Consider the following 27984-nt stretch of genomic DNA (forward strand, 5'->3'; position numbering starts at 1 on the left):
ATTATAGGTACTCTGGAATATATGTTTGCTTTGTTTTTGTTTGTGTCCTCCTTAAATCGGTTAACTTAATATATAAGTAAAATACTGAATTTTAGGGGGGAAAGAGCTAGCAGTGTCATTAAAATCAATTAATTAAAATCAATGGCATACATAGGCAAGATGCCATTAATTAAATCTTCCCTTTTAAAAAAAAAAACAACAAAAAGGGAAATAGAGTATGAATCAATTTGATATGATTCTTGTTGTGACATGAACTTTTATTTGTATAATACAAGGGCTTTGCCCTTTCTTTGGGTGTTACTCTAGAGTTATATTGAAGCTCTTTTCACCAGATTCAAATGGTTTAGATGGTCCACTGATAATAAATGAGAAACTCAGTTTCAACTTAAATTTAAAAAAATATTCCTGGCACAGTGATATCCTCCAGGCAAACTATCCCAGCCGAGCCATCTGGAGTCCCCATGCCTCATGCCATTGCTTCTACAGGGGCAGACCCTGCCCACTTGCATCAAACTCCCAGAGGCCCTCATTTCTTTCTCTTTGCAGACCAGGCTTTGAGGAACAGTATTGTGAAAGCAGATTAATGGTGTATTTGTTCACTGATCAACAGAAGATAGGAACTGCTGAGTCTGGTTTTAAAGATGATAGTTCTGTGGGTACCAGAAGTGTTTCATCTGTTTTATCCTTCAGCTTTTCCTATATATTTTCATTTTCCTTTCTTTTCAAATTTTACTCTGTTTCCTTAATTTCTACACTCCTTCAAAGGGATGTCAGGGTCTGGGACTTTAAATAATCAAAATTCCTTCTTCTTTCTTTGACATTCTGCTTCAGCCTATTTCTTCTAAGAGTCCTGTGATCAGCCCTCCTAGGCCAGTGACTGGTAAAATAAAAGGAAATTCACTAAGCAACTGTTCCAATCCCAGAAGAGTATTAGTGTGATAAGTTAAAAAGAAAAGACAACACCTGTGTTTGGAGAGATGCAATCTCCCTGTAAGATGTGAATTAGGATCACATATTCTGAAACTTTTAAAAATACTTTTTAACTATTCAAAAAGCTTGGAAAATAAGAAAGAAGACAAATGCCTATAAATACTACTTAATAGATACAGTTGAATGTTACGCTTTGGAGAGGTCAGTTTAAAATGGAACAAAAGTTAAAAAGTAAAACAAGACATTTTCTTTGCCCTTAAAGTGTTCACATACAATTTAATATGCTGTTGAGAGCACAGGGATGGTTGCAAGTCAAATGAAGGTTATGTTATAATTGATACTCTGAATTGTTAAGGGGAAGCAAAGGTGAAATGGAATGCTTTTTATTATTATTTTTTTGTTGGAATCTTATTAAAAACTTTTAATGGAATGCAAACCAGAGACCATCTTCAAGGTCTTGAGTTAGATTAGATGTGCAGCCATTAACCGTGTCACTTAATATAAAGCTTTTTGAAAATAACTTCCCCATCACAGACATGAGTTACTGTGTTTCCTAACTTCTTTGTGTTTTCTTTGCTATTTCAGAGAAAATGTTGAGCCCAAACAATATAAAGTACTATCATCATACTTCATGATTCTCAAATATAGCTGAGAATCTCTGGATTACAATTCACAGTTTAGAAAAAATAAAATAAAAAAATAAATTTAGCATTTTAATTCAGTGTTCTCAGTTGTGCTTAAGTACTTAAGCACCTGAACCTTATGACATTCTTTGCAGATTTCCATGAAATAATGGTATTTTAATTGAATTGAGAGAATGAAAGAATGAGGAGGAAATACACCTGTGGAAATGTGACTCTTTTCAGAGGTATGCGAGTCTCTACATATAAAGAATAATGATTCATAACATATATCTAAGAATTAACACAAATAAGATTTGTTTCCTTTCTTTGTATTCTTGGTTCATTCATCATCATATAACAAACAGCACATGCCAATTACAAATTGAAGAACCAATGAAATTAAAAAAAAAATGGAGGAGAAAAACTTACAAATCAGAAAAAAAAATGTTCTGTTTTTCTCAGAGAATTGGAAAAAAAACTGTTATTATTTTATTTTAGTGACAAAACATCTTGGTTGAGCTCCCAACAGAGTCGTTTCCTAGAAGCATAGATGAAACCTACTATTTTAGTGTGTATCAGCTCAGACACATTTCTAAAACAGAACACTTTCTCTATGTGAGCAAACAAAAATAGTATTACAGTTAGTTTCTTCATATCATGAAACCTGAAGGCCTTTAAAATAATTCTCATCATGCAAAACCAATTCTCCATGCGGTGTTCTCATCATTTTGAGCATATTTATTGATGTATTATTCTAATTACTTGACTAACCTTTTCTGTCCTCTTGAATTGCCATCTAGCAACTTCTAAATGCTTTGTATTCCCAGTAAAGAAAATGTGCAAACTTTAGTATAGATAAACCATCATGAAAAGCCAATACAAAATACAAGAACCCTAAAGATAAAAAAAGACAATATTTATAAATGCAATATCTTGTGCATGTTATAATCATCATTTCAGAGGAAGGAAGCAATTCTGAAAACAAATTTTGAAAGCTATTTTTACACTAACATTTTTTTTTTCTAAATGCACAGCCATTATGGTAGAGTTATCTTTTCCTTCCTTAAGCTCAGAATTGTCAAAGTTAATTTCCTGGTATGCAATGTGCTTTTATTTTTTGTTATTTAAATTGTTTAGCGAAAGTTAGATCAGAGTACCCATTATTTCAACATCTGAGGGCACTGTGAGCTGAAAAGACAAATTCTACACAGCATATCTAGGTGAAGATATTCCTAATACTTCTCAGTGATTCTGTGTTCAGTAATCAATTAATACCTTTTACGTTTAAGAGTTCCAATAATAAATGTAAAAAAAAAGGCATCATCCACTTTAACGGCTCTCCTTTTATTGAAATCAAACAGTTGGCAAATGATCATTAATATAAAAAAATACTTGTTCAACATAATATTTTGCGATAGTGCTAGTAACCATCCAAATAGTGACAAGTAGTAAAATATTAGACTTCTTGATATTTATTTACTTTTTTACATTTATAACAATAAATGTTGCTATAAATAAAATAAATGTTAGCATAATAATTTCACCAGATTTTCCCTTCCAGAAGAATTATTTTCTAGAATGTTTTGCCTTAAAATAAATAGCAAGAATTATGGTAGATGTTATGTGAGGATGTTTAGTAGAGAGTAATAATATTATGTAATGATATTGCTGTTGCTGTGGTTAGAAGGAACTGGTTTGATGCCATAGGTACAGTGAATTAAGATCTCACATATCCTGGCTACTTTATACACGTAGCAAAGTTAATTTTGCTACCTTGAAAGAATACTGCAAATAAACCAAAAATATAATTTGTCTAATTTAATGGAAAAACCGTAACTGTAATTGGATCAAAGTTTCACAGAGAAAAATCATCAGGGGACTTGAGTGAGGGAGGGCAAGAGAGGGAGAAAGGAAAGAGAGGATCTAATGTCATTCCCAGCTAATCCCCCTCTGACATTGACATGTTCAGGATGCCAATGCAGTTGGACAAAGACAATCAAATCCCCTTTTAAATAATGATTGAATAAAATAAAATGAGAGAAAGACAAATACACTAGATTAAATGCTCAGAGTGTGAATAAACAAAAACTGTTTGCAAAACGGAGAAGATCGGAGAATCAGGAAGAGGTTATTTATGATATCTTAATCTGTGAGGTTAAAAAAAACTGTAATAAGGAGAAGCTAAAGCTTATAAGCAAACGGAAAATGTTGACCCACTTTCATTTTTTTTTCAGAGAAAAAAATCTAAAATATGTAGAATTTTTTTCTGGCTATTTTTAATGACTTTACCAAATAGAAAGAATATCTGTTTATTGACAAAGAGTAGTGATCTGAGGCTCAGAGGACCAAAATTTGCCTCTTAACAGGGCTTCTGTTTTTTCAGACTTCAACAGAACCTATCGTCTTCACAGAATCTTAAGAGTGAAGCACCACCACCGCCCCCCGCACCCCCCTACTCCCTTGCTTTCTGCCAACAAGCAGAGGTTTGTTATCTCAGATAAGCTGCCGGTTTAGGGAGCAGTGGGGAGAGTGAGGAGTAGATCTGCTGAGAGGTAAGAGAGAGAGGAAGCACCAACCCTGCCTCCTCGGCTCTGGCTTGCCCACGTGGTTGATGGAGGTAGGAAAACTGAAGTAGAAGCAAATTTCTGGAAAAAGAACAAACGTCTAATTTTTAATAATAGTTGATGGTGCCTGTGAGACTCCTACATGGGAATATCAAGCAGGTGGCTGGATTTCGGGGCTTGGATTCTAGTGGATTCCGGGCTGGAAAAATAAATTTGAACTTGTCAGGTGGTGACCAGAAGAGATTTCCTAGACAAACACTGTAAAAAAGAGAAGGAAGAGGAAGATAGGACGGAGCTTTGAAGGACACCACCCTGCAGGGTGTGAGAGAGAAAAGGAGAAGTGAAACAGACTGGGGGGGTGGCGAGAAGTACGAGAAAACCAGGAAAGAACAGTAACATGCAAAGTGAAAAGAAGAAGGGTGAGCTGCTACCAGGGGTCATCAGGTCATTCAGGCCTCACCGCTTGTCCTCTATATGGATGCATGGCTTTTGCTCCCAGGCCCCATCTTTCCAACCCACTCCTGTTCCCCCTGTTACTTTTCTGCTTCCGTTCTGCAAAGCTCTGTGAGCCTTCCCTGTGAACTTCAAAGTCCCAGCCAGTCATGGATCTGCCCACCTCTTCAGCGTCACTCTACTTCTTACCTGGTACCCAGGACCTCCAGGTCTGCCAAGCCACCTGCAGCTCCTTGAGCAGAGGCTTCAGGCCTCTGTCCCTGGGCACAAGATCTTCCCTCCAGCTTGCAGATGTGTCTTCCACTGCTGTGCCCAACTAAGTGCTCCTCAACTTCCATTCCTCTTCGAAGAAGTCTTGATGCTCCACGTCCAAGCTTAGTTCCTCTCTCAACCTTTCCTATACCTCTCGAACGGCACTCTCTTATTAATTTTTTGTCCCTTGCTCTTAACTGTAGGTAGAGGGATGTTACCTTTGTATCAAAAAAAAAAAAAGAAAAAAAAAACAAGAACACAACAAAATTTTTAAAAATGCTGCCACAAGTTAGATGTTCAGCACAAATCTATTGAGTAAATGACTAAACAAATGAGTCCATCAAGAGTCTGCCTTTTGTCATTTTTCTTTTATAGCTTTCTGCCATGCTGCCTTATTATTACCCAGCAGAAGACGCAATATTTGGTAATGTTAATGTTAAAAAATGTATAACCTAGTTTCTTTTTTTTTTTTTTTCCTTCAGTTAAGGGAAGCAACTTTTAGATTCTGAATCCCACTCGCTGGGTGAACTAGAGACATGTCCAATTTTACTGAACCTCTAGTAACCAGCTGGTAAAAGAACAAAAGTGCAAAAAGTGTGAAAGGCTGTGAGGCGGACCCACAGGGTCCTAGGTACATTTCCCCAACTGAGAGTAGGCTCCAGCTGGGAGGATCAGTGATTCACACACAGTTCATGTTCCAGTCGATAAGGCATGGGATTAAAACCCTATTACTTATTTGATTGAGTTCTTTATGCAGATAGTTGTCAAAGTGTTTTGGGTTACTGTGGGCAAACTGTAGTGTTCAAAAGGTTTGAAAGAGTAAATGGCCCTTGACCAAATCTAATCTAATTATGAATTGTTAATAAACAAAGGCAGACGTATATTCACTAATTAGATTATGTGGAATGGAAGTGAGAATCGTCCCATGCAGTTCCCTATAGTCTAATACCTCGTTGCTTATTTCTAATAATTTGTTAACAGAGTTAAGTTAATCATACCTCTCAATTTAAAGGATTTTATCGGGGATCCCTGGGTGGCTCAGCGGTTTAGTGCCTGCCTTTGGCCCAGGGCACAATCCTGGAGACCCGGGATCAAGTCCCGCGTCGGGCTCCCTGCATGGAACCTGCTGCTCCCTCCTCCTGTGTCTCTGCCTCTCTCTCTCTCTCTGTCTATCATAAAGAAAGAAAGAAAGAATAAATCTTTAAAAAAAAAAAATAAAGGATTCTATCATCGTTGGTCCATATGCAAGTTTTTTTTTTTTTTTTTTTTTTATGATATGGCCACCACTCCAAACTTGGGACCATCATCATCCTCTGTTTAAATTCTCCATTTAGAACTTCTAGGTTAAAAAGTGGTTCTCCTCCTGTGTGACTCGACATGGCGTAGATACGTTGGTTCGTCTCTGTATCGACCCTCCACACTGCCAACATTCATTTTCAGTGTCTTGTCCTGTGAAGCTTTTCATCATCTATGCCTGCAAGTGTACACTGCCGTTGGGTTAGGCTGACACAGTGATTGCTTGAACTATGACACTGTGTGTGATATAGTGAGACAACACCAACACTTGGTGACACTGGCATTATGCTTCAAGGGAAAGAGGACGGACCCCAGTCTCTCAAGCTACCTGACAGCTCTTGTACCACTTCCTGAAAGTGATACCAAGTTAAATACTGTGTACCTTCCACGGAAAGGAGCGGCCTTCTAAATGTCACACTTACTATTCATATGTTTGGATCTGCTTATTAAATGACCATTGTTTCCTGCATTTAGATTATTCTTTTAAAAATACAGCAGGCGGCATTTTATTCGGGATAGGTTGCTTAGGTAAGATTCCTACAAGGCGTATTTAATAGACTTGTGTTTCCTGCGATTTAAGAACGTTTTATCAAAAACACGATCATCCTTTAGCCTTTAAAGAAAATAGACTATAAATTGTGCAATTTCGCCACAGCTTCAGCCTTTGACATATATTCTGTCAAAACGACGCCCATGTTGCAGAATATGTAGCCAAATGAACTACCTTCAGAATTAATATCTGAAACCTGTAACCAGTTTTTAGTCCTTCCCAGCCTGGCAAGAAAACTCTGATGACAGCCTCCGGAACACCATTCAAACATATTTCATGTCCCTCTGTCAACAGTCCTATTCCAATAAGTCACAGTTATAATTTTCGGATTTAACTTTAAAATTTTTTCTTTTTTTGAGAGACAGAGCACGAGCAGGGGGCAGGGAGAGGGAGAAGCAGGCTCCCCGCTCAGCAGGGAGCCCTGTGCAGGGTTCGATCCCAGGACCCCGGGATCACGACCTGAGCTGAGGGCAGATTCATAACCGGCTGAACCACCCAGGCTCCCGTGGATTTAACTTTTTAAATCATTTTTGTAAATGTAACTTTAGATAGCAACATATAGTCCAATCCCTAATATTAACTAAAAACCACCCTAGCACTGTGCTGTCTGTCTAGGCAGAACATGTGGATCCGGAAAATAGACCATTGCTGTTGCTTAAGAAATCTTGCTAAGCAAAGGGAAGAATTATCTGCTTTGCATTTGCTTGCTTATTACCCACGTTTACTGCAAAGTAGACCCTCTAACCAATAGTCTCTAGAAACCGTAGTCCAAAAAAGAAAAAAAAAAAGTCTGTGAAATGCAGTCTTTCAATCCAAGATATTTATGCATTTAACACCCCTCCTGATTCCTATTCATGATTTAGTAATAGTTGCATATAACATAAGCAATATGTTAATACACATTTTTCTCCTTGTTCTATCTAAATTTTTGAACCTACAGAGAGCATTTTCAACCAGTACAGACCCATGTCTATTTAGTTTTCAGTAGTTGCTGCAGTATCTTTAAAATGAAATAGATCTGTTGGTAGAAGTATAATTGTGATTCAGATCAGAATGATCAAATGACCAAATTACTGAAATTAGACAAATAAATCCAGTCACTTCAAGGTGAAGAAACTGCTTGATGGTCAAAGCCGTATAGCAGACAGTAGCCTTCAATCATTCTCTACCTCGGCAGTAAACTCTGACTCCTACTATAAAGGGTAGGTGCTGTTAAGGATAGTAACAACAAAAGTTGGCACAAATTAAATAATCATTTAAAAAAGGAAGGTTGATTTGAATTTTTGTTCAGAATAAGAAAATTCTGACAGATGGGGAGTCCACACCATTTTAAGCATTGCAATAAAAAAAATATTGAAATCATATAAAATGGATTTCATTGCCAAAAATATACATAGGTAATGAAAAAACTAATTGTATGCACTGCATGAAGCGTAAGGCTGTCAAACTGTGAGGACCTTTACCCCACTGAAGAATGATCCTTGGGACATGAAATCCATCAACATGTTAAAAATAACTTAATCCACCTAACAGGGATGTTTGGCCTTTTTAAAAAAAATAGTTAAATGCCAATGCCTAATAATAACTTGTACATAGTGGCACTCTATTTGTTTAGCAAATATTTACTGCTATCCACTAAGAGCTTAATCTTTAACAGAAATTAATAAATATTGTGTATAAGAATGAGAACTACTTTTCTTGATAATTGATGCAAAATAATATGCATTGATGTAATTAATCATATAATTCAAATCAAAATTTTGTCTAGATCACTAAGGTATAAACATTTTAAAGTCAGAAGTGTTTTTTTTTATTTATTCATTTATTCAACAGTATTTACTGAGTGCCTCTTGTGTGTCAGATATTGTTCTAGGCCTGAAAAAAATACCGGTAGACAAATCAGAGTCACTTTTTACACATAATATGCAACAAAGTGGAGAAAACAGACAATTTAAATATGCAATATAATGTCAGGATTCAGAGATGGAAGTGTGCTGATTTTGATGGGTAGCTGAAGAAGGCTTCTCTGAAAAGGTCATGTTTAGAACATGCCAAGCAGAGGGAACAGCAAGTGAAATATCCTGGTGGCAGAAACACATATAGTGTGTTTAGGAAGCAGTAAAAATCCATTGTGGTTGGAGCATGAAAAGGGTGGAGAAGATTGACAAGAAGGGAAATTGGAGAGGTAGCCAAAGGCAGATTATGCAGGGCCTCATCAACCATGGTAAAAACCATAGGTTTTATTCTAAGGTTGATGGGAAGGCTTTGCTGGGTTTTGAGCAAGGAAATGATTTGATCTCATTTGCATTTTAAAAGTATCACCTGGGCTGTGCTGTGAAGGGAGTCAAGGGAGGCAGAGGAGAAATAGAGCAATCGAGAGGCCTTTGCATTTCCCTAGTGACTTACAGTGCAGAGTACATATCTTTAGCTGTTTTTTGATTCTGAGCATCTTAATGTCCTAATTCTGAATTAGCCCCTAATTTTTTATCTATGTTCAGAAAAGAGAATTTTTCATTTGTATATACTCTTACTAATTTTAGTATAAAACCTTAGTATTCCAGTTTATATACTCATCATTTTTCTCAGTACAATATTTTGAACTTCGTATGATCCAAGTTACTCTCTGATCTATGTGAGTATGAATATAAAAGGTAAAATCATTCCCATTTCTTTCTAGAAGTTTTATGTATTTTTAATTATATTGTGTTACCTTGATTAGAACTTCATATTTAAAAAATGGTTTTTGGGGGATCCCTGGGTGGCGCAGCGGTTTGGCGCCTGCCTTTGGCCCAGGGCGCGATCCTGGAGACCCGGGATCAAATCCCACGTCGGGCTCCCGGTGCATGGAGCCTGCTTCTCCCTCTGCCTGTGTCTCTGCCTCTCTCTCTCTCTGTGTGTGACTATCATAAATAAATAAAAAATTTTAAAAAAATGGTTTTTTGATATTAGAAAAATTCCAAATTAGAGAACAGAACAGTTCATTTATTTAGGGTGAAAAATTTATCAAGGAAAATATAAGCTTGAACTCCAGCTCATGTTGAAGGGGCCCCTGACTGATACAACATCTGGATGAGTAATGAGAGCATCCTGTATGGATTGTTGGCACTGGTCCCATTGATGCCTTGATATATATCTGATAACAGTCTCAGCAAGCCTCAGGTTGGCCTGCCTGACAACTGTCAAATCTCGGTAGATCATTTGTAAGTGAAAAAGGCATAGAATACATGTATTCAATGATTTTAAGCTATAATCAACTATAGGCTGATTTATTTAAATAGAAATGATTATATTTTATGATATCCTGTTATAGTGTGGCACTTCAAGGTACTTGTTTTGAAAAAATAAAAGATATTATGTGATAAGAGGAAGAAGTATTGTTCTGAATTCAAAGAGATTGTAATATAACTTGCTTACAATGGAAGATTGACAATTTATGAAATGGATATATAGCACAGGTAAGGATAAATCAAATCCCTAATATATGCTATATGTAATACATAGTCACAACAAAGTTAAAATAATCTGTTTCCAAGTTTCAGTAATTACACTTATGATAACTCTAGTGCTTGTTATAGCCAATAGCTTATTGGGTTTCATTAAAAGAATTTCTCCTCTTAGAAGTAATTCAAAATCCTCTTTTGAGAAATATATTGTGTTCCTGTAGTGGCCATTTGCTAGTGCTCAAAGAAAGTCCACATTTGATTATGCAGCTTAAAAAGCCTTCCAAGATGAAACCAAGAACAGGACCATTTTGCACACCTGTACTTAAGAACAGAAATGCAGACATTATAATTAGAATAAAAAGAATATCACCATTAGCAAATAACTCCAGCATGAAAAAAAATGAATGAAAGCAAAAGAATTCAATGTGAATTTTTGCATGTTGCTCTGTATATTTATCTAAAATCTATAAATTGAGTTTGTTTCTACTGTGTTTAAAAGCAAGTAGATTTAGCTCTCTTCCATTTCATTTATTTTGTCTTTGCAAATAAATACATTTACATCATCTTCATAGATAACATATTTTTAAAAATGTTTCCCTACATTATTAGCAGGAATTTTGAACCTTTCCATGTTTGGAACAGTAAGCTTCTCTGTTAGATGGTAAGGTCCATCAATGGCAGGAAATGTTTTCCTAAGTACTTAGAAGTACACTTTGGAGAGAGAGCAAGCAGTAAAGAGAGAAAGGTAAAGAAGAACAGGACAGAGATAACAAGGTCTAGAGAAAAAGTAGGAGTGAAACAAACTTATTTTTAATATTCTTTAATATAATGATATTCTAAAATTTTATGAGAATTTATAATATTTCTGGAAATTCAGATAAATAAGTTTAAAATATTTCAGGTAAATAGGTTTCTACTTTTTGAAAGCTACATAAAATTTAAAGATATTAAAATCAAGAGGACAAGGCCAAGTATCTCATCTTTAAAATAAAATACATTAAGGGCTCCTGGGTGTCTCGATTGAGCATCTGATTCTTCTAGATTTCGGCTTAGGTCACGATCCCGAGGTCTTAAGATCAAGCCCTGTGTCAGACTCTGTGCTAAGCATGGAGACTGCTTAAGATTGCTTGCCCTCTCTCCTCTCTCTCTCGTTCTCTCTCCCTGTCGCTCTCACCTCTATCCCCCAAAAATAAAATAAAGTGCATTAGAAATGCTATTAATAGCTTCTTTCTTTTTTAACCAAAAAAAAAAGAGAGAGAGAGAGACATAGATTAATCTTTTTAGTACTTCCAAATATGACAGGAAAAAAGCTTCAATTTATAGAGTGTAGATAAATATGTGTGGCAAATAGTTCTTTCATCCACATCAGGTCAAAGCTTATCTGCAGTTGATCAATTAAGTATAAGTGGAAAAATATTGTAGTTTGGTGGTCAGCCTGGCAAGGACTAGACCAATTTAACACAAAATGGAGAATGAACTCTCCATGAGCAAGGGAAGCTACAGAACCTGCTATGCAACAAATATCCCGTGAAGTTGCTTCCATTTTTTTCTGATTTATACTTTCAGAGAAACCTTTTGAAGTAGGTATTATAAGACAGGAGTTATTTTCCACCTTTTATGGATGTGTTAAGCAACTTGCAGAATTAAGATTTTAATTCAAGTCTATCATTTATTCATCAAGCATTTCTTAGATACAAACAGTGGGCGGAGGCTCTAATTACACGATTCACGAGTCCATGTTCTTCCCACTCAGCTGCAGAGATGTGGAACACAGGACAGGCTGGAGGGCAAGTGAGTAAGGCTGTAGATGATGAAAGAGTAAACAACCCAGCATCGGGAGCATCAGCCCTAGGAAAGAAGCATGAATGTCACACTCATTCAGTAGAGGATTTAGCAGAGACTAGGAAGCAGCGAAAACTGTAGGATGATGGGAAGGCAAGAATGTGCTAGATAAATAGAAATAATTAAAAATATGAGTATCAAGAAACAAAGGGTCAAAATTTTAGAGCTGACCACCCTGGACATCATCTTACTGGGTCAGCTTGTCCTTCAGGATCCTGCAGCCAGAGTTCCAGCATCTGGAGAATGAGAATCTCCAAACCAAGACCATGGAGCCCTGATTCCTGAGTTGGGTTCTTTCAATGGCCTGGCCTGACTTCCAGAAGCCTCTGTGACTCTGGACCCATAAATAGGACACACTTTCTGTCATTTCTGACATGGAATGTGACACAAGAGTTTTAGGGAAGAAGAAAAATGTTCTGCTATATCGCTTGCCATATAAATGAACATGCAGGAGAGGAATCAAACGAGGGATGAGAATGAGAAATGAATTGCTAGGGAGGTATCCTCAGTGGAGTAATGGATTTCAAACTCCTTTTGCTATGAGTCATCATGGAAACCACTTGCAGGAATTCTACTCCCCCTTAAACTTCCAGTTCAAGAGTCACATTCTCTATGAAGCTTCTCTAGCGCCTCTAGGAAGAAGTCATTATTCCTCCTCAGTGCTCTCAAATCATGTTGTTCACTCCAACAAAGTCTAGCTCCGATGACACCATTTTATAGATACTTGTTTTTCTCCTTTAGTTGTGATCTCTGCTACCAGAGATCACAGAGATCTGCTACCAGAGATCACCTGAGCCATCTTGGTGTCTCTGACGTGTAGCCCAGTACTTAGCACCAAGTAGGTGCTCAACTGCACTGATGGGATTAGACTGAATGAAATGAAATGTGTGATAAATGAAAATGAATGTGCCCAAGAGGGGGGAAAAATAAAACAGAAATGAAAAAAGAGTGACAGTAATGGCTACAGCCCTCCCAGCTCCTTCAACAACAGGACCTCTCTCTCCCCCCAGGAGTTGGCAGCAGGGAGGTGGTCACACCTCCTTCTCCTTCTTACCTTTTAAGCGTAATATTTTTTGAGAAACTAAAGCATGCTTATTTCAAGGCAAAATGTTCAAACATTTCTAACTTAGAATCCCTTCATCCCCAAAGGTTTCAGAATAGCTCATGACTATTCCTGGCCGACAACACTGCCATACAGCCCTGCTTCAGAGCAATCAAAACTCACCGGCAGTGCTGCAGGAAGTCAATGAAGAATGCTGGCTTGGGTCTGTTAACGAAAATGCCACCATGTGTTCACGAGTTTAACATTTCAGTGGGCGAACAAGCAAGATGAGAGAGAGGAAGAAACACAGAGATGAGTCCCTTCATAGAATAAACTCCTCTTGAAAGTCATTTTTATACGAACATAAAATCAATTTTAAATAGTTATTTACAAAGACGTGTGATTTTGTTCCGCTGGGAATTCTCCATACTCAGGCACAAACACACACACACACACACACACACACACACATATATTTTTAATTTTGTTTAAACAATTTAGAAATGAATTATACAGATCAAATCAATGCTAAAAAAAAAATATTCACCAAGCTTGGTAATTTAATCATTTTAACCAAAATGTCGAATCTGATATTTTTATTTTTATTACATTTTGAGACTATCAAAAATAATATAACACTTGGACATCCACCACCTAGTTTCAACAAATACAAACATTTTATCATATTTGCTTTTGGTAGTTTCTTAAGAACCTTAACGTTATATATAAAGTTAGAGCATCCTCCTTCCTCGGTCCTATTTTCCACCTTCCCTTTGTAGGGTTATAACATAGCATCCCTATGAATAATTTTTTTAAAGATTTTATTTATTTGAGAGAGAAAGAGAGACAGGGCATGAGCCAGGGGGAGGGGCAGAGGAAGAGGGAGAAGCAGACTCCGCACTGAGCAGAGAGCCCTACTCTCAGCTTAATCCCAGGACCCGAGATCATGACCTAAGCCAAAGGCAGACACTTAATAATCAACTGAGCCACCCAGATGCCCCATTATGAATATTTTTATTGTATTTTTTCATTATTTAAATAATGAAATTTTTGCTATCATGGTATAATATCCATTTAATGTTATTTTAAAAGCAAATTTATTTTTCATTTATTAGAATCCATATAATTTAAAGGATGACGTAAGCATAAGGGGGATCATTTAATGCAAATTTTAATTATAAACAGAATGAGTTCATGCTAGCACCTGAAACCATCACCATGAAAACCACCTGAACAGTGTGTTGGATAATATTTTCAAACTAGCAGTTTTATCACAGTGCAGAGTGATTATTCATCGACTTCTTTTTATATCTCATGGATGGAATCCAAGGGTATTATATTAAATTGTAGTTTTGTGGAAAAATCTAGTCTGTAATGATATTCATACATATTATTCCTGAAAGTCCTTGGTCAGATGAAAGCCTACCAGAAGGCCAGTGTGCAAAATATAAACATGTTGCTAGTGGAAGTGAGCGTAGGAATCCCACAGCTGGGCCCGCAGGAAAGTGCCAGAACATGCAATATGATCCTGCCCGAAAGGGGCAAGCGGGAATTCAGTACATCTCCTCTAATCAAGTACCGGGTTCATTGTATTGTTTTAACTTCCAACCTCTTATTCTGGGATTTCCATGCTTTCTGGCTTTGCTGTGCAGTGAGAGCTGTCCAGTCAGAGCGACCGCACTTCTTAGCAGTCACAGAGTCACCCTTGGTTATTGAATACGTTTTCCAGCTTAACGAGCAAGAGCTTACACCACGTAATGCTAATGAGGGATTTTTGCTTCAAGATACTTTTAAAAATGTATATGAGTAAGAAGAATTGTTTACTTTGATTATTTTAAGATGTAAATGCAGCTGCTTCAAAAAGAGAAAAATAATCCTGAGAGAAATGCAAGCAAGGATACGTGGAAATGGAGCTGCAGTTAACCCCCGCTTCAGCTCTAGTGTCCACGTCAGAAAGGGGCGAGGGCCCACTCGCTGCCTTGGAGGGGGCCCTGCTGGCTGGCAGGGTGGCAGGCGTTAGTAGCTGCCTGCTGCCTGTGTTGTTGCGGCCGCCTAGTCGCTCCTGGAGTCAGGCGGTGTGCACATTCAGAGCAAGAATCCTCCTTCCCCTGCGGGTGAGGGTGCCTACACCCACCGTGCGGCTCCCCATGGACCCCTGCCCCGGGCCCAACCACAGAAACGCTCCCACCAGGAAATCGTGTCTTCCTGAGTCCCACGCAGCTGCTCTGGTTTCCTCTCTGGAACACAGCGCAGGTCAGGAAAAAAGCAGGAAAGGGTAGAGCAGGAAGGGCACGGCGGTGACGTGTGTGCTTGGAGCCTCACCACGCCGGGCCTTAACTAGGGAGCCGTGAGCACCCCGCCGCCCCGGGTTTCCCTGCAAGCCCCTGAGCTTACAGTGCTGACCTGGTGCTTAGTCCCTCTGCCTGCACCCCCTGTGAGTGCAGTCGTCCCCAAACAGCCCTTCCATCCTGTTGACCTTCTCATCACCCTGTGCTCAAAGACCTTTCAGGACTCTGCATTGGTTAGAAGATAAAGGCCGCTCCTTCGATGGCCTTGAGCCCCTTTAAACCTGTCCAGAGGGTCGCATCCTGCCCCTTTGGTTGGGAAGAATCCATTCCGGCCAGACCCATGTATCTGTAGCTCCCCAGCCCCTGTGCGGGCCTGCCTCCTCACCGCCCCACTTCGTCTGCCCCATCAGAGATCTGTTGAACCCCACTCACCTTTGGAGATTGTTCAGTTTCCTCCTTTTGCGCCCCGTGTCATGAGCATTATTACAGCCTAGGTGTGTTGTGAAAGTTGGAGCTCTGCGCCGGGCACAAGGGAGCCTCTCCATAGCGTCACGTCCTTTCCCACCACCCTTCCTTGGTTTTGCTTGGTGAGTCACTCCTGCTGACTGCTGCACGGATGCTGGTTTTGTAGCAGTGCATTTAAGCACCTGTCCCTGTCACCTGACACCAGGCGTGGATCACCCGTAGCATGTGGAGGAAAGCCTTTTCATACAGGTCGCTGAGTCATGTATGTTAAACAAGAGTATTAAGTTCCTTCTGATGGAATGAAGGGGAGAGAGAAAAGGGTGTTTGGGAGCCAAAATAGTTGGTGTTTCTCAATAGGCTCTTCAAGCTATTTGCCTTAGAAAGAGCTAAGGAAGTCGCTAAAAATGCTGATTTCTGAGTCTTACCTCAGACCCAGTGCATCAGCATTTCTCACGGGAATGCTACGTACACTAAATTAGAAAAATCTCTTAGTCTTAGAGGGTGAGAAAGAGTATTTTCTGTAATTGCAGCTCCTCACACATGCACATCAGAATCCCCTGCTGCATCTTTGACAACTCTAGTTAGTTACTGCAGCCTCACGCAAGACCTCCCTGGGTTGCTGGCCAAGGTTGAAATATTCCACAGAAGACTTTTCTTTGCATCCAAGATTAGAAACCACTAAGCCAAGAGTTAATGATGACCAATATGTATTAGGTAATTACAACTTCTCAGAAACTTTATTAAGGAATTTATGTGCATTATTCCACTTAATCCCCACAATCCAGAGTTAGTATCTCCATTTTCACAGGCTCAGGGAAGTTAAATAACGAGATCAATGCCGTACAGCTAGTAAAGGATCAAGCCCCCGTTAAACACAGGTCTATCCGATACTGAATTCCAGGTTCTAGTCACGTTCCCCATCTACCTCTATTGTATTAGACGTTATTTCCATACATGGTCATCAGCCTTTTACCTAGAAATTGTTCCACTTTTTCAGTATATGATTCTGTTTTTGAAAGTCCTGACACCACCCCAGGGAGGGTCTCTCAGCTTAGTTTTTCTTCATTCACACACTCATTGGTTGGCTCTTTATTGCCCGAGGCCTTTTCCCAATATTCCCAAGACCTTCCATCTAATAGAATAACTTCTATACCTTATCGCCTTATAAAGAGATAGATATTGTTGGCAACTAAGCTTTTTCCTTGTACAAAATAATCCTGATCACCCTTGGAAAACTTAACTGTAGTCCTTGGTAGTATGTCTGGAGAAGAGCATTATCCCTTCCTCCTAGATTTCAAAGCTAAAAGGATAGCCCTTCTCAAATTTAAAAACAGAAACAAACAAATAACAAAAATGCATGGGCCCAAATTCACGTATGTCGACGGAGTAACAATATGGTAGACTGAGTAGTTTTACTTCCCAGTCAGTGCTTTTCCAGACTTTGTCTAGAGAGTTTTTGTTTTCAATGGATGTTCACGTCTCCTATTTCACTTTTTCCCTCACAGCCCTGTCATTCCTGAATTGTAGTTTCTTTATAGACAAAATAATTATAATCAGGCTCCATCAAGAGGAGTTCCACGAGAGTTAATGAGTAAATAGGCTGAAAGTATCTCAAGAGTCTTGAATGAAAAATGCACACTGTTTTCGCTGTTATTAGTATAATGCAGCTCCTCCATTACAGTTCTGATGGAGAGAGCACAGACAGTAGCTCTGACCTCATTTTCTGGCCGGGCCAGAGAGGGTCTGCATAACGGCCCCAGTGACAGACGGGCTCGAGGGAAACAAACCAGTCAAGGTTCAAAACAACCCAGAAAGCCATCCTCGCTGCAGTACAGTTGGGTGCTTTAAAACTGATTAGAGATGTTGTATGGACAAAATTTGGAATAGACAAGTCAAGGACCTTGGGAGAGGAACAAGTGACAGGCATGTTTAATAGATGAAACAAAATCTAGTGAGATTCGAGGGCAGCCACCAACCAGCCACATGAATAAGTAATTTGCTACCTGGCAGCTTTTGCATCCTCACACTCTGGAGGACAATGAGGCATTCCTAAATATAAGGGAAAGGTTTCCTTCACTCACTGCAGAACCCCTTAGGAAGAGCCATTTCAAGAGAGGCAGGGAACTAAATTAATGTCAAGCCCCCCCCCAAAATATTCATGAGATAATTATAAGTGCATGTGAGCCCTCATGGATACCACCTCTTACTTCCTATAATTTCGGTTCACTCCATCAAGTGGTCTTTTTAAATTATTGGACGCCTCTCTTCTTTATTACAATTCAGAGAACTAAGGTTTTCAGTCAATGTTCATTTTCTCTGACTGATTTCAGAGAGTAGTATTTCCCACATAGAGACCCCTAAAATTATTATTTTCAAGTAGGGCTGATTCTTTTTCTTTGTAGCCTAGAAGAAAAGAGATCTATATAATCGCAGTGTCAAAATGTCAAAAGATAGATAGGTTGGAAAAAAGAAGAAAAGGGAAGAAAACACACACACAAAAACCCTTAAAGGCATCCATGCAGCCCTCAGCCTTACAAATCCTCAGCTCACATAAAGTATTTGTGACATGCTGTAATTAACTAGTTACTCCTCTCAGAATGAATAATAATGCAATTATTCGCCAAAAGCAGTGAAGAAGGGATAGTTTCTGTTTTTAAAAATATCTGCCTTTCATTTCTGTAGAAAGAAAAACCGTGGATTAATTTACATAAGCTGCTAAAGCACAGAGTGACCTGCAATTTCACCATTACACGGGCTGATATTTCTGTCACCTTTTTATTGGTGTCCTGTATTTTTCAATGGTTTAAAACAGCAATAAACTGACAAGTCACTACCATGTTTAAATTATATTGGCTCTTAAAAACTGCACCCAAATACCACAAAGTGTAAGGAGCCACCTGCATGGTGAAACATGTCCCTTTCACAACTACTCTGATGCCGTTGAGGTAGCTAAGGGCTCGTGCTATGGCTCCTTTGTGGGACGCAAAGTAGAGGAGGAAGGTGGCCTTCTTGAGGTGCCAAGTAACACAGAGTTAGGGGAGGGTTTAGATGAGCATATCCCGGTTCTTTCTCCAATTACCAATTATTTATTGATGACTTGCTATGGTGCCCTCTACTAGGCTCCAGGAATTCAATGGTAAAAAAGACATATTGCCTTAAGAAGGTTGCCGAAAGTGAAGGTATGAACTAATGAATAGGCACATTAAGAATGCAGTAGATGCCACCCCAGAGCCCATTGTCCACAAACACACACGCAAATTTATTTACTCATAATACACAAAAATCTTTCTGCCCCATGAATCTGAAATTTCAAAAATTCCAGGCTCTTTAAAAGGTTCGAAGGAGCAACTTGCAAAAGATTTGGTGCTAAAGCTTAGAGTCAGTTGGAGTGTGTGTGTGTGTGTGTGTGTGTGTGTGTCTAAACATGTATTTTTATAGAAAATAGAAACAACTTTATACAGAATTTTGTTAAGGATAAAATAGTCTAAACAATTGATGTCTTAAGTAGCCTGATTAGCTTACTACATGTCAATTTGTTATTCATTCTAATAATCAGGTGTTAGTTCAGAATGTCTTCAAATGAATGTTCACTGATACATCCCAATCTTGCTAAAAAGTCTGGATCACTTGCCTGGGAAGACAGAGACTAAGAGTCACTGTGACTTAGATTCATAAAATCATGCTAAATACAAGAGTAGACATAGTCTTATTTTTTCAAGTCCTATTCATCCAAGGTATTCCTTTAATTAATTAATAGTAGGAATGTGCGTCTGTCTTGTTTTTCATTGTACTGAACAGTATGTAGAACAGCACAGGTTCTGGTATCAAATTGCCTATTTTGGAATTTAGGTTGTTCCCCACACAAGCTTTGTGACTTCTCCAAGCTTCAATTTTCTCATCTGTAAGGTGGAGATAATAATAGTAGATACCTCATAGAGACAGAATCACGAAAGGAGTAACGGCATATAAAGCATAAAGCTACTAGCAGTAGAGTTTGAGACTACGGTCCTGGAATCCTGCATGGTTTCCTACCTAATGAAGTTTAATAAACTCAGATACAAAACATAATTTGAAGATACCTGCAGAGCCCTTGTATCATATATAATTTACTCTTTAAATAGATGAGAAAACACAACTTTTTCTGTGTTCCGCTGCTAGTAACAGATAATTATGTTGGTATCTTGCAAGGAGATAATCCCCAGAGTCTCTAACACAACAACAGTAAACTGGCTTGAAGGTACATAGAACCAACTTTAAAAAAAAAAAAAAAAAAAAACCATACAACGTCCGTCCCCTCATCTCTTTATTTACTACAAATGGTTAAGGAGAACAAGGCTGATCTACAAAGTCACTTCCCCAGATGCGCGGTGAAAAGGACTATAAGCTTTTGAACATGTAGGCGGCTTGCAACTTCAGATCTTTCAGATGCCAAGGATCAACCCAGGTAGCAACAGTTGGGAGCTCAGTAGCCACACGTGGGCTGAGGTTAGGAACCACCACCCCTCGATGACTTAAGCATTTGGACATGGTTACCGTCTGTCCGAGCTATTTGTTCCTAAGTATGTAACAGTAAAAATAACCAAGTGTTCCCAAAGCAATTCTCTTACCCCCGCCCTCTCAAAATTAAGTGCATTGGCACAATTTCTGCCAGCACTTTTAACAGAGACCTAGGTGATTCTGATACAGTTAGTGTGAGGACTGCAGTCTGGGAAGCACGGGTGTGTACACGAACCCTCTCTCACTTAATCGACAAATGGATCAAGCAGCGATTCCCAGGAAGTGAATCTAGTGCCAGGCTGGCTGCCTAAGAAGGCAGCATGCTAGGCTCTACCCCCAGAGTCACTGGGGCCCAGAAACCTGCTAGTAAATTGCTATATTTAAAAGTTTTCGAGGAAACTCTAATGCCTATGGTATTAGCCTAGGTAGAGAGGAAAGGGGCTGTATGTTACTTTAACACATCCGTAGGTGGTCCTTGCTCCACAGTTTACTAGCTCTCTGACCTTATAATTGCTCTATCATTGGTCTATAAAATGGCTATTATAAAGATTAAATAAAGCAATGCATGGGAAGAACCCAGCATGTAGTACACTAGTTATTATTGTAATCATTATATTATATGCCCAGCTCAAAGTAAATCTACAGAAGTAAAATGTGTGCTTCACCACTTTTGAGAAGCATATAATCTATTTAGAAAAATAATGTAAATATTAATAGAAATTTAAAATACGGGTTTATATTCTAAGGCAATAACATTTACACACATAAGAAATATTCTGAGTAACAAAGTAGATTATAAAATACAGAGAATTATAAGAACATAGGAAAAGTCATCTAAAGCTTGCTTTAAGATGTCTAATTCTTCTACTTCAGGTAACCTAATTCTAATTAATTCACATTTTTTATGTATATTAAAGAAAAAATCATGAGGCTAATCAACTGTATTTATTACTTAAGGCCAGAATTAGAAAAAATAGTATGCATCTGGGAAAGGGGTCCACGGGACAGACATCAAGGGGCCCACAAGCACTCTGAAATTTTACACAAAAACTGGTTTTGTGGGTGCCTAAGTGGCTCAGCTAGTTGGTCATCTGCCTTTGGCTCAGCTCATGATCTCCAAGTCCTGGGGTGGAGTCCCCACATCGAGCTCCCTGCTCAAAGGCAAGTTTACTTCTCCTTCTGCCCCTCCTCCCCCCAACACTCGTGCGCTCTCTCTCTCAAATAAATAAATAACATCTTAAAAAAGAAAGTTGTTCTGTGTGAGTATGAGTATTTCTGAGGAGAGAGCCATACCTTTCATTTGATTCTCAAACCCCGCCCCTCCCAAAATGTTAAGGACCAAAGATTCCTGCTTAGCACATATCCTGGGTATCCTCGTGCAGCTGAAGAAATAGAACTCCTGATTCCACTCCAAATAATCTCTTTGCTTACTTTCTTATAAATGTCCTCTGAATCATTTTCCTCATGCTTTCACCGTTCAAATATCCTGAGAAAAGAAGTAACACAGTAAAGGCCCATTTGAGAAAATTGTAAAGCAGACTCTTTCATGGCCACCTCAGTCTATTCAAATTCTGCGGGCATCAGCAATGCAAGTGTATGTACATGTTTTAAAAGTTCCAATGGCAGAGATTTATTGATGATTATTTTCTGAGTTTTTCCTTTTCCGTTTTTTTTTTTTAACCCATTTCTCAATCTTTTGAATTATTTTCAATTAGTTCTGTGCTTCTTTTCATCTCAGGTAGAAAAGTAAAGGAACTTCCCTGGAAAGAGGCAATTCAGTTTTGCCAACTTGTATACTGCCAACCTAGCAAACCTTCCACTTTGTGTTTTAGGTATAATGTGATAGCAACGCTATTGATGTTACATTTTTTTAAAAGATTTTTGTTTATTCATGAAAGACACAGAGAGAGAGAGAGCGGCAGGGACAGGCAGAGGGAGAAGCAGGCTGCATGCAGGGAGCCAGACGTGGGACTCGATCCCAGGACCCCAGGATCACGCATGCCCTGGGCCGAAGGCGGGTGCTCAACCGCCAAGCCACCCAGGCATCCCGATGTTACTTTTTGTTTTTATTTGAAGTAAATTGGTATATAACATTGCATAAGTTTCAGATCTATGACATTATAAATCGATATTTGTATACACTTCAAAGTGATCACCGTCATAAGTCTAGTCAGTATCCATCACCATATAATTAAACCCCTTCAACCATTTTTATTTCTCTCTTCCTTTAGGTGTGTGTGCAACATCGACTGTTCTCAAACCAACTTCAATCCCCTCTGTGCTTCTGATGGGAAATCTTATGATAATGCATGTCAAATCAAAGAAGCATCATGTCAGAAACAGGAGAAAATTGAAGTCATGTCGTTGGGTCGATGTCAAGGTAATGTTTGTACCAAAATTCATTTCAAAGAATGTTTTTAGTCTTAGTATAGAAATGAAAAGTGAAGATAACTCCTTATTAGGCAAGCTGTTTCATTTCTGGAGACAGTTCTTATTTATAATGGATAGTAGAGTCTACTGTGGCATTTATGGTGATTGTAGACGTTTGAGGGCCTATCGGCAACAGCCCATATCTTTTTCTACATAAAGGGACTGTATCCTCACAATGCTGTAACACAGAGCCAATATTCAACAGACATTTCCTTGCATAGGAAAAAAAAAGTCAAAATCATCTTTAGCAAAGAGTCTGAGGATTTATTAGAAAACTCTAAAATTAAAAACAGATCACATCATGTTTATGTATTGATTCAATAGAAATATTTCAAGTACATTTTTTAAAGCAGGATTACTGAGATGTTCTGTTTCATTTCTTATTCAGAAACAAACATTTTCTTGTTTTTTGACTTGTTATTCTTTTATCCAACTTATCTCAGTTATAATTGTGAACCTTCTCTTTGTCGCAAACTCTAGAAAGCTGATATCATTCTATTTTTCGCTCTCAAAAAATTAATGTAAATCTGTCCTTGCGTAAAGGTAGGTTAGAACTATAGTCGTAAAACTTTCTTAATTAATGTGAAGGTACTATTGGAGGAATAATATAAATTTAACGTTAAGTGCTTAGGAAGTAATTAATCAATCTTGTTATTTTTTAACACAGATAACACAACTACAACTACTAAATCTGAAGATGGGCATTTTGCAAGAACAGATTATGCAGGTACATATAATACTTTCTACTATAGAGTGTGAGCACTTCCATAAAAGAGTCCTGGGGGAATCATTTTTTTACCATTGATCCTCAGTTGAATCTTGCAAGACTTCTGACATGTGCTAATCTCCTCTTGCTTTCTTCAAACTTTCAATAGGCAATGGTGAATTTTTGTTGAAGCAAATAAAATACTTTTTTTTTTTTGCCAGAGTTAAAGCAATTGTCAAAAATGTCAGTAAGATATAACTAACTTGTTTTGACAGAGCAAATGGTACAAATGACAAAACATTTATCAAATTAATGGGCATCACTGGAAATTAATGCAGTTTTGGCAGTATATTGTAATGAATGCAAACGTTCTTTGAATTTTCATTAAAGTCAACAATAAAAAAGTTTGCTGGTTTCTAAAAGAGCTGGAAAGGACAGCTACAAATAATAATACAGGCTATCTCTCTAAGTGGAAAGTTTAAAAGGTATGTGTAACTTATTCTTAAAATAATAATTTATTTTACAAGTACAGTGTAGTTCCTGACTTTTGCAGAATTTTATCAAGCATTTAAACAAAAATGTAAATTTTAGGGGTGTCTGAGTGGCTCAGTCAGTTAACCATCTGCCTTTGGCTCAAGTCATGATCCAGGGTCATGGGATTGAGCAGGCTCCCGGCTAAGCAGGGGCCTCCTCCTCCCTCGCCTTGTGCTCTCTGTCTCTCTCAAATAAATAAATAAAATCTTTTTAAAGAAGTAAATTTTATTTAGCAACTATAGAATATTATTTTGAGAACTAATTATATCTAATATAATGCTTATAGGGTGAGAAATTATCTATGGGTATGCAAATATGACTTTAATAAATTACTAAATTTTACTAAAATTTAGTATTATAAAGATAAAATTATTGATGTTGATAATGATATGTAGAGCTTTTGTTTTTGTTTTTTAAAGGAATGTTTTTGACTGTTAAACAGTTATAACTGTTTTCATTGGACATGGTTACCGTCTGTCCGAGCTATTTGTTCCTAAGTATGTAACAGTAAAAATAACCAAGTGTTTACGGTTCATATTACCTATTACCTAATTAAGGTTTGCCCATTACAATGTTTGGAAATTGAGTTTTTATTCCAAAACAATTTGTATCTGAATTTTGTTTCAAACATAATTTCTGACCTTCAGGGTCAATGCTTTTAGTTGCCATTATTTCCTATCTTATTACTTTATTGAACATGAGAAGGAAAGAGAGTGTGTTTTTAAATCAATGCAAATGAACTGTTCAGACCCTCAGTGTTGTCCTAAGTCTATTAGTTTGACATTAGATCTATCTAGTAAACTCCATAGAAAAACTTTTAAGATAAAAGTAAAGTTTAGGGCAGCTCAGATGGCTCAGCGGTTTAGCATCGCCTTTGGCCCAGGGCCTGACCCTGGATACCCAGGATCGAGTCCCACGTCGGGCCCCCTGCATGGAGCCTGCTTCTCCTATGTCTGTGTCTCTGCCTCTGCCTCTGTGTGTGTGTGTGTGTGTGTGTGTGTGTGTGTCTCATGAATAAATGAATGGAATCTTTGAAAAAAAAAAAAGTAAAGTTTAAAAATACGTGTTTGTTGAAATCCAGACTTAAGAGAGGAAAGGGTAATGTCAATTGAAGCTTGCAATTTGTCATTAAGCACTGATTACATACTTTAAAACTCCATGGAAGTTAATTTAGATGTCTTTATCTTCATTGGTAATCTTATGAAAATACAAAGTATACCCCTCATTAGACATTATTTAAATAATAGCCACATCCCTCAATATTTCCAGGCTCTCAATAGTATTTGCATTATGATAAATTTTGGGATACAAACTTTGGAAACATAAAAGGAACCAAATGGAGACTCAGTATGTCACTGTCCTCTTAATTTCTGTTTCACATTTTCAAACCTCCCCAAGGAGGTAAAATAGAAACTGTGTGACTCACATTCCTAGAAGTTTGCTATGTGCTCACAAGCTCACTTAATGTCACAGTCACTTCCCTTGTTAGACAAACATCCATGGATGCTTCCACTGGAGGGAAGTACTGGTCTTAACACACTCTCATTTTTTTCTTAGATGTTGTTAATACTAGAGGTTAAAAACTTTTAATGACACCCTCATGTTTCCCCTTTGAGCCTACCTTAAAGCTGATAGTACAAAACACACATTTCTGATTACAAAAAAAAATGAGAATTAATTTAAAGAGGGCCTAAATCTAAAAATAAATATGCTGCGTCTCATATTCAATATCATTTATAAAATAGAGACCTCAGGAAGGGCAAGCAAGGGCCGATTCACACAAAAGCAAAACCAAAGAGAGCCATGCCCCAACCAGACTAAGGGGAGGTAGACTGCAGGGTGCCTGGACTTGTGCAGAGCCATGAGTTCCAAGATACACCTGAAATGGACTCTAGGAAACCAAGGAATTTCCCAGATCATGCCAGCCAGCATTACTTTCTGTTGTGCCTGACTTGGGTCTCTCTTTGGCCCTCTCTCCTTTAATGAGACCCAAGGCGTTAGTGAGCCTGAGTCGAGAGCTTCAGATCTCTGTTTCAAGGCTGATTGACAGACCTTCTGTCTGATAAGCTGAACAGGCTACTTAATGTCATCCTGCCTTCATCAAAGACTCGAGCTTAGATGTAGGTCTTTCTCTTCACTTGCAGAAAGGCTCAGAGAACAAAATTTTATAAAAACCACAGAGCTGGAGCTTTCAGGGATTTCCATTGTTTCAAAATGCTAATATTAAACTTCCCTTCTGGAAGTTTTTGTAAGTAGCATATTTTATAAATAGCAAATGTTTTACGCCTCTTGAAATCTGCAACATTTTCTTTTTTAAAAAAGTTCCCCTCATGTCTTGGAATGAAAAAAAATGAAGTTCAACCTTTTCTTTTTTTTTTTAATCTGGTATGTGTATTTTCTGATTATGTTGTTTGTTTTTTTTTTGTCTAAAAGTCTGATCATGCTTCAGAAAAAGTAGCTACATATTTTTCCCAATGAAAATTTACTTAATTTTATAAAATGTTAGATGTAAAATATACACATGCACATAAACACACACACACGAAAAGCAAAACAAACCAATGAATTTAAACGATTTTGTCTTTTATCATCTAGAAAATAAATGATTTTCTTTTATGACATTTTGCACCAGTTTCCAAAAGGATTTGTGGTGGCTTATAATTAAAATATATTCAAAGAGATTGTTTAAAGAGAGAGTGTAAACATAAAGCAGAACTGTAGAGGAGAATAAATATATCAGCAACAGGGACTATTATAGCTACTGCATTTAGCCCTAAGCTTCCTTGCAACCAATGTAAAAAGAGAAAATATGATTGGATCAATTCATTCAGCAAATATTTAGAATGCCTTCTATATGCACTCCACTGGGCTTTGCAAACGTAAATACATCATTCTAGGTCTCTATCAAAATGGAGTTTAGGTTTTCATTGCCTGCCTGATTAAAAATAAATAAATAATTAGTTCAGAAACCAAACACATAATTTCTCTAATGCTAAACTCTAAAAAGAAATTTTTGGCATAGATCTTCTCATCACTGGAAAACACAGAATGGATAAATATCTTCAATAATGATTTTATAAAATATGCCAAGGGGCTTTTCACATGGCTGGGGATTTTTCATAACATTTTTTATAAGATTCCAGAGCATTGCATTAGAATACGTATAAGTCAATGGTAGTCTTTCTGTGGCAGATTACATAATGAGTTATATTTATGTATATTTCCAAATTGGAAAAAAAAAATAAAAACCACAGAGTACTAAGGGAAATGGCTATGAGGGAGAATGTGTTCAGCTTATCTTTCTCATGTATCTACAGGTTTAACAGGAACTGGATTAACAGAACAGTCAGAAAGCCGAAATAAAGATAAAAAATTTGTTAAATTATAGTATGTTTATGGGGAAAAGAAATTTCCCCTGCTTTTATTAGCAGTTAATGAGAAAAGTTAACCCTGAGTGGTCTCCGGCCTTGAGAGGGAGCCAGAGTCAGCTCTGAGTCTACGTACAAGCGTGCTTGGAGTCTATGTGTCTTCTTATTTGCATTATACTGTGGCCATTTGCCATTTTTTATAACATTTAGGGAGTCTTAAATTTTTAGGAAATTTTCTCCTTAGAAACCTATTCCTTATCTTTGAGCAATAATTTAGATAATTAAGCTCAGGTCTAAAAGATGAAAGAGAGAAACTGAAAATATACATTTAAACCAAATTCCATACATTGCATTATCCGTTGATTCATTTGTTCACACTAAGAGGAAACTGACATCTTGAAAGGGTATCTAGTCTAAGTGAATTGTCATGATAACCTGTTCTCTGTAGAAGCCTTCGCAATTTACAGAGGCTTTTCACATATATTGTCTCCTTCAGTCTTGGTGACAGAAATGTGAGGAAGATATTATATGCATTTGACAGGTGAGAAATGGAGGTTCAAGGAGATTAACTAAAAAAGGAGTATGTGATAGAGCTAAGGTTCAAACCATCATCACTAATTCCAGAACCCAGCAGAGTGCGAATGGTATAGGACCAGGGGAGAAGTGTCACTGCCTAACATTCTTTGAGACCTTGGGCCCCA

At 37.8% G+C, this 27984-nt stretch overlaps 1 protein-coding gene and 1 long non-coding RNA gene across 2 annotated transcripts in view; one reads left to right on the plus strand and one right to left on the minus strand.

Moving 5' to 3' along the window:
• TMEFF2 (transmembrane protein with EGF like and two follistatin like domains 2) overlaps positions 1–27984 on the plus strand; it is a 221549-nt gene that overhangs the window by 154153 nt on the left and 39412 nt on the right. Inside the window, exons 6-7 of the mRNA XM_026002629.2 lie at positions 22477–22625; positions 23343–23402. Of these exons, the coding sequence (XP_025858414.1) occupies positions 22477–22625; positions 23343–23402 (209 nt within the window). The remainder of the gene's footprint in view (positions 1–22476; positions 22626–23342; positions 23403–27984) is intronic.
• LOC140595943 (uncharacterized) lies at positions 11761–16145 on the minus strand. Its single transcript, XR_011997939.1, has 2 exons — positions 13179–16145; positions 11761–11959 (listed from the first exon to the last, which is right to left on the minus strand). It is a non-coding gene; the product is annotated as an uncharacterized lncRNA (long non-coding RNA).

Source organism: Vulpes vulpes, chromosome 16 (genome assembly GCF_048418805.1).
Source record: "Vulpes vulpes isolate BD-2025 chromosome 16, VulVul3, whole genome shotgun sequence".
In the NCBI taxonomy this organism is placed as follows: Eukaryota; Metazoa; Chordata; class Mammalia; order Carnivora; family Canidae; genus Vulpes; species Vulpes vulpes.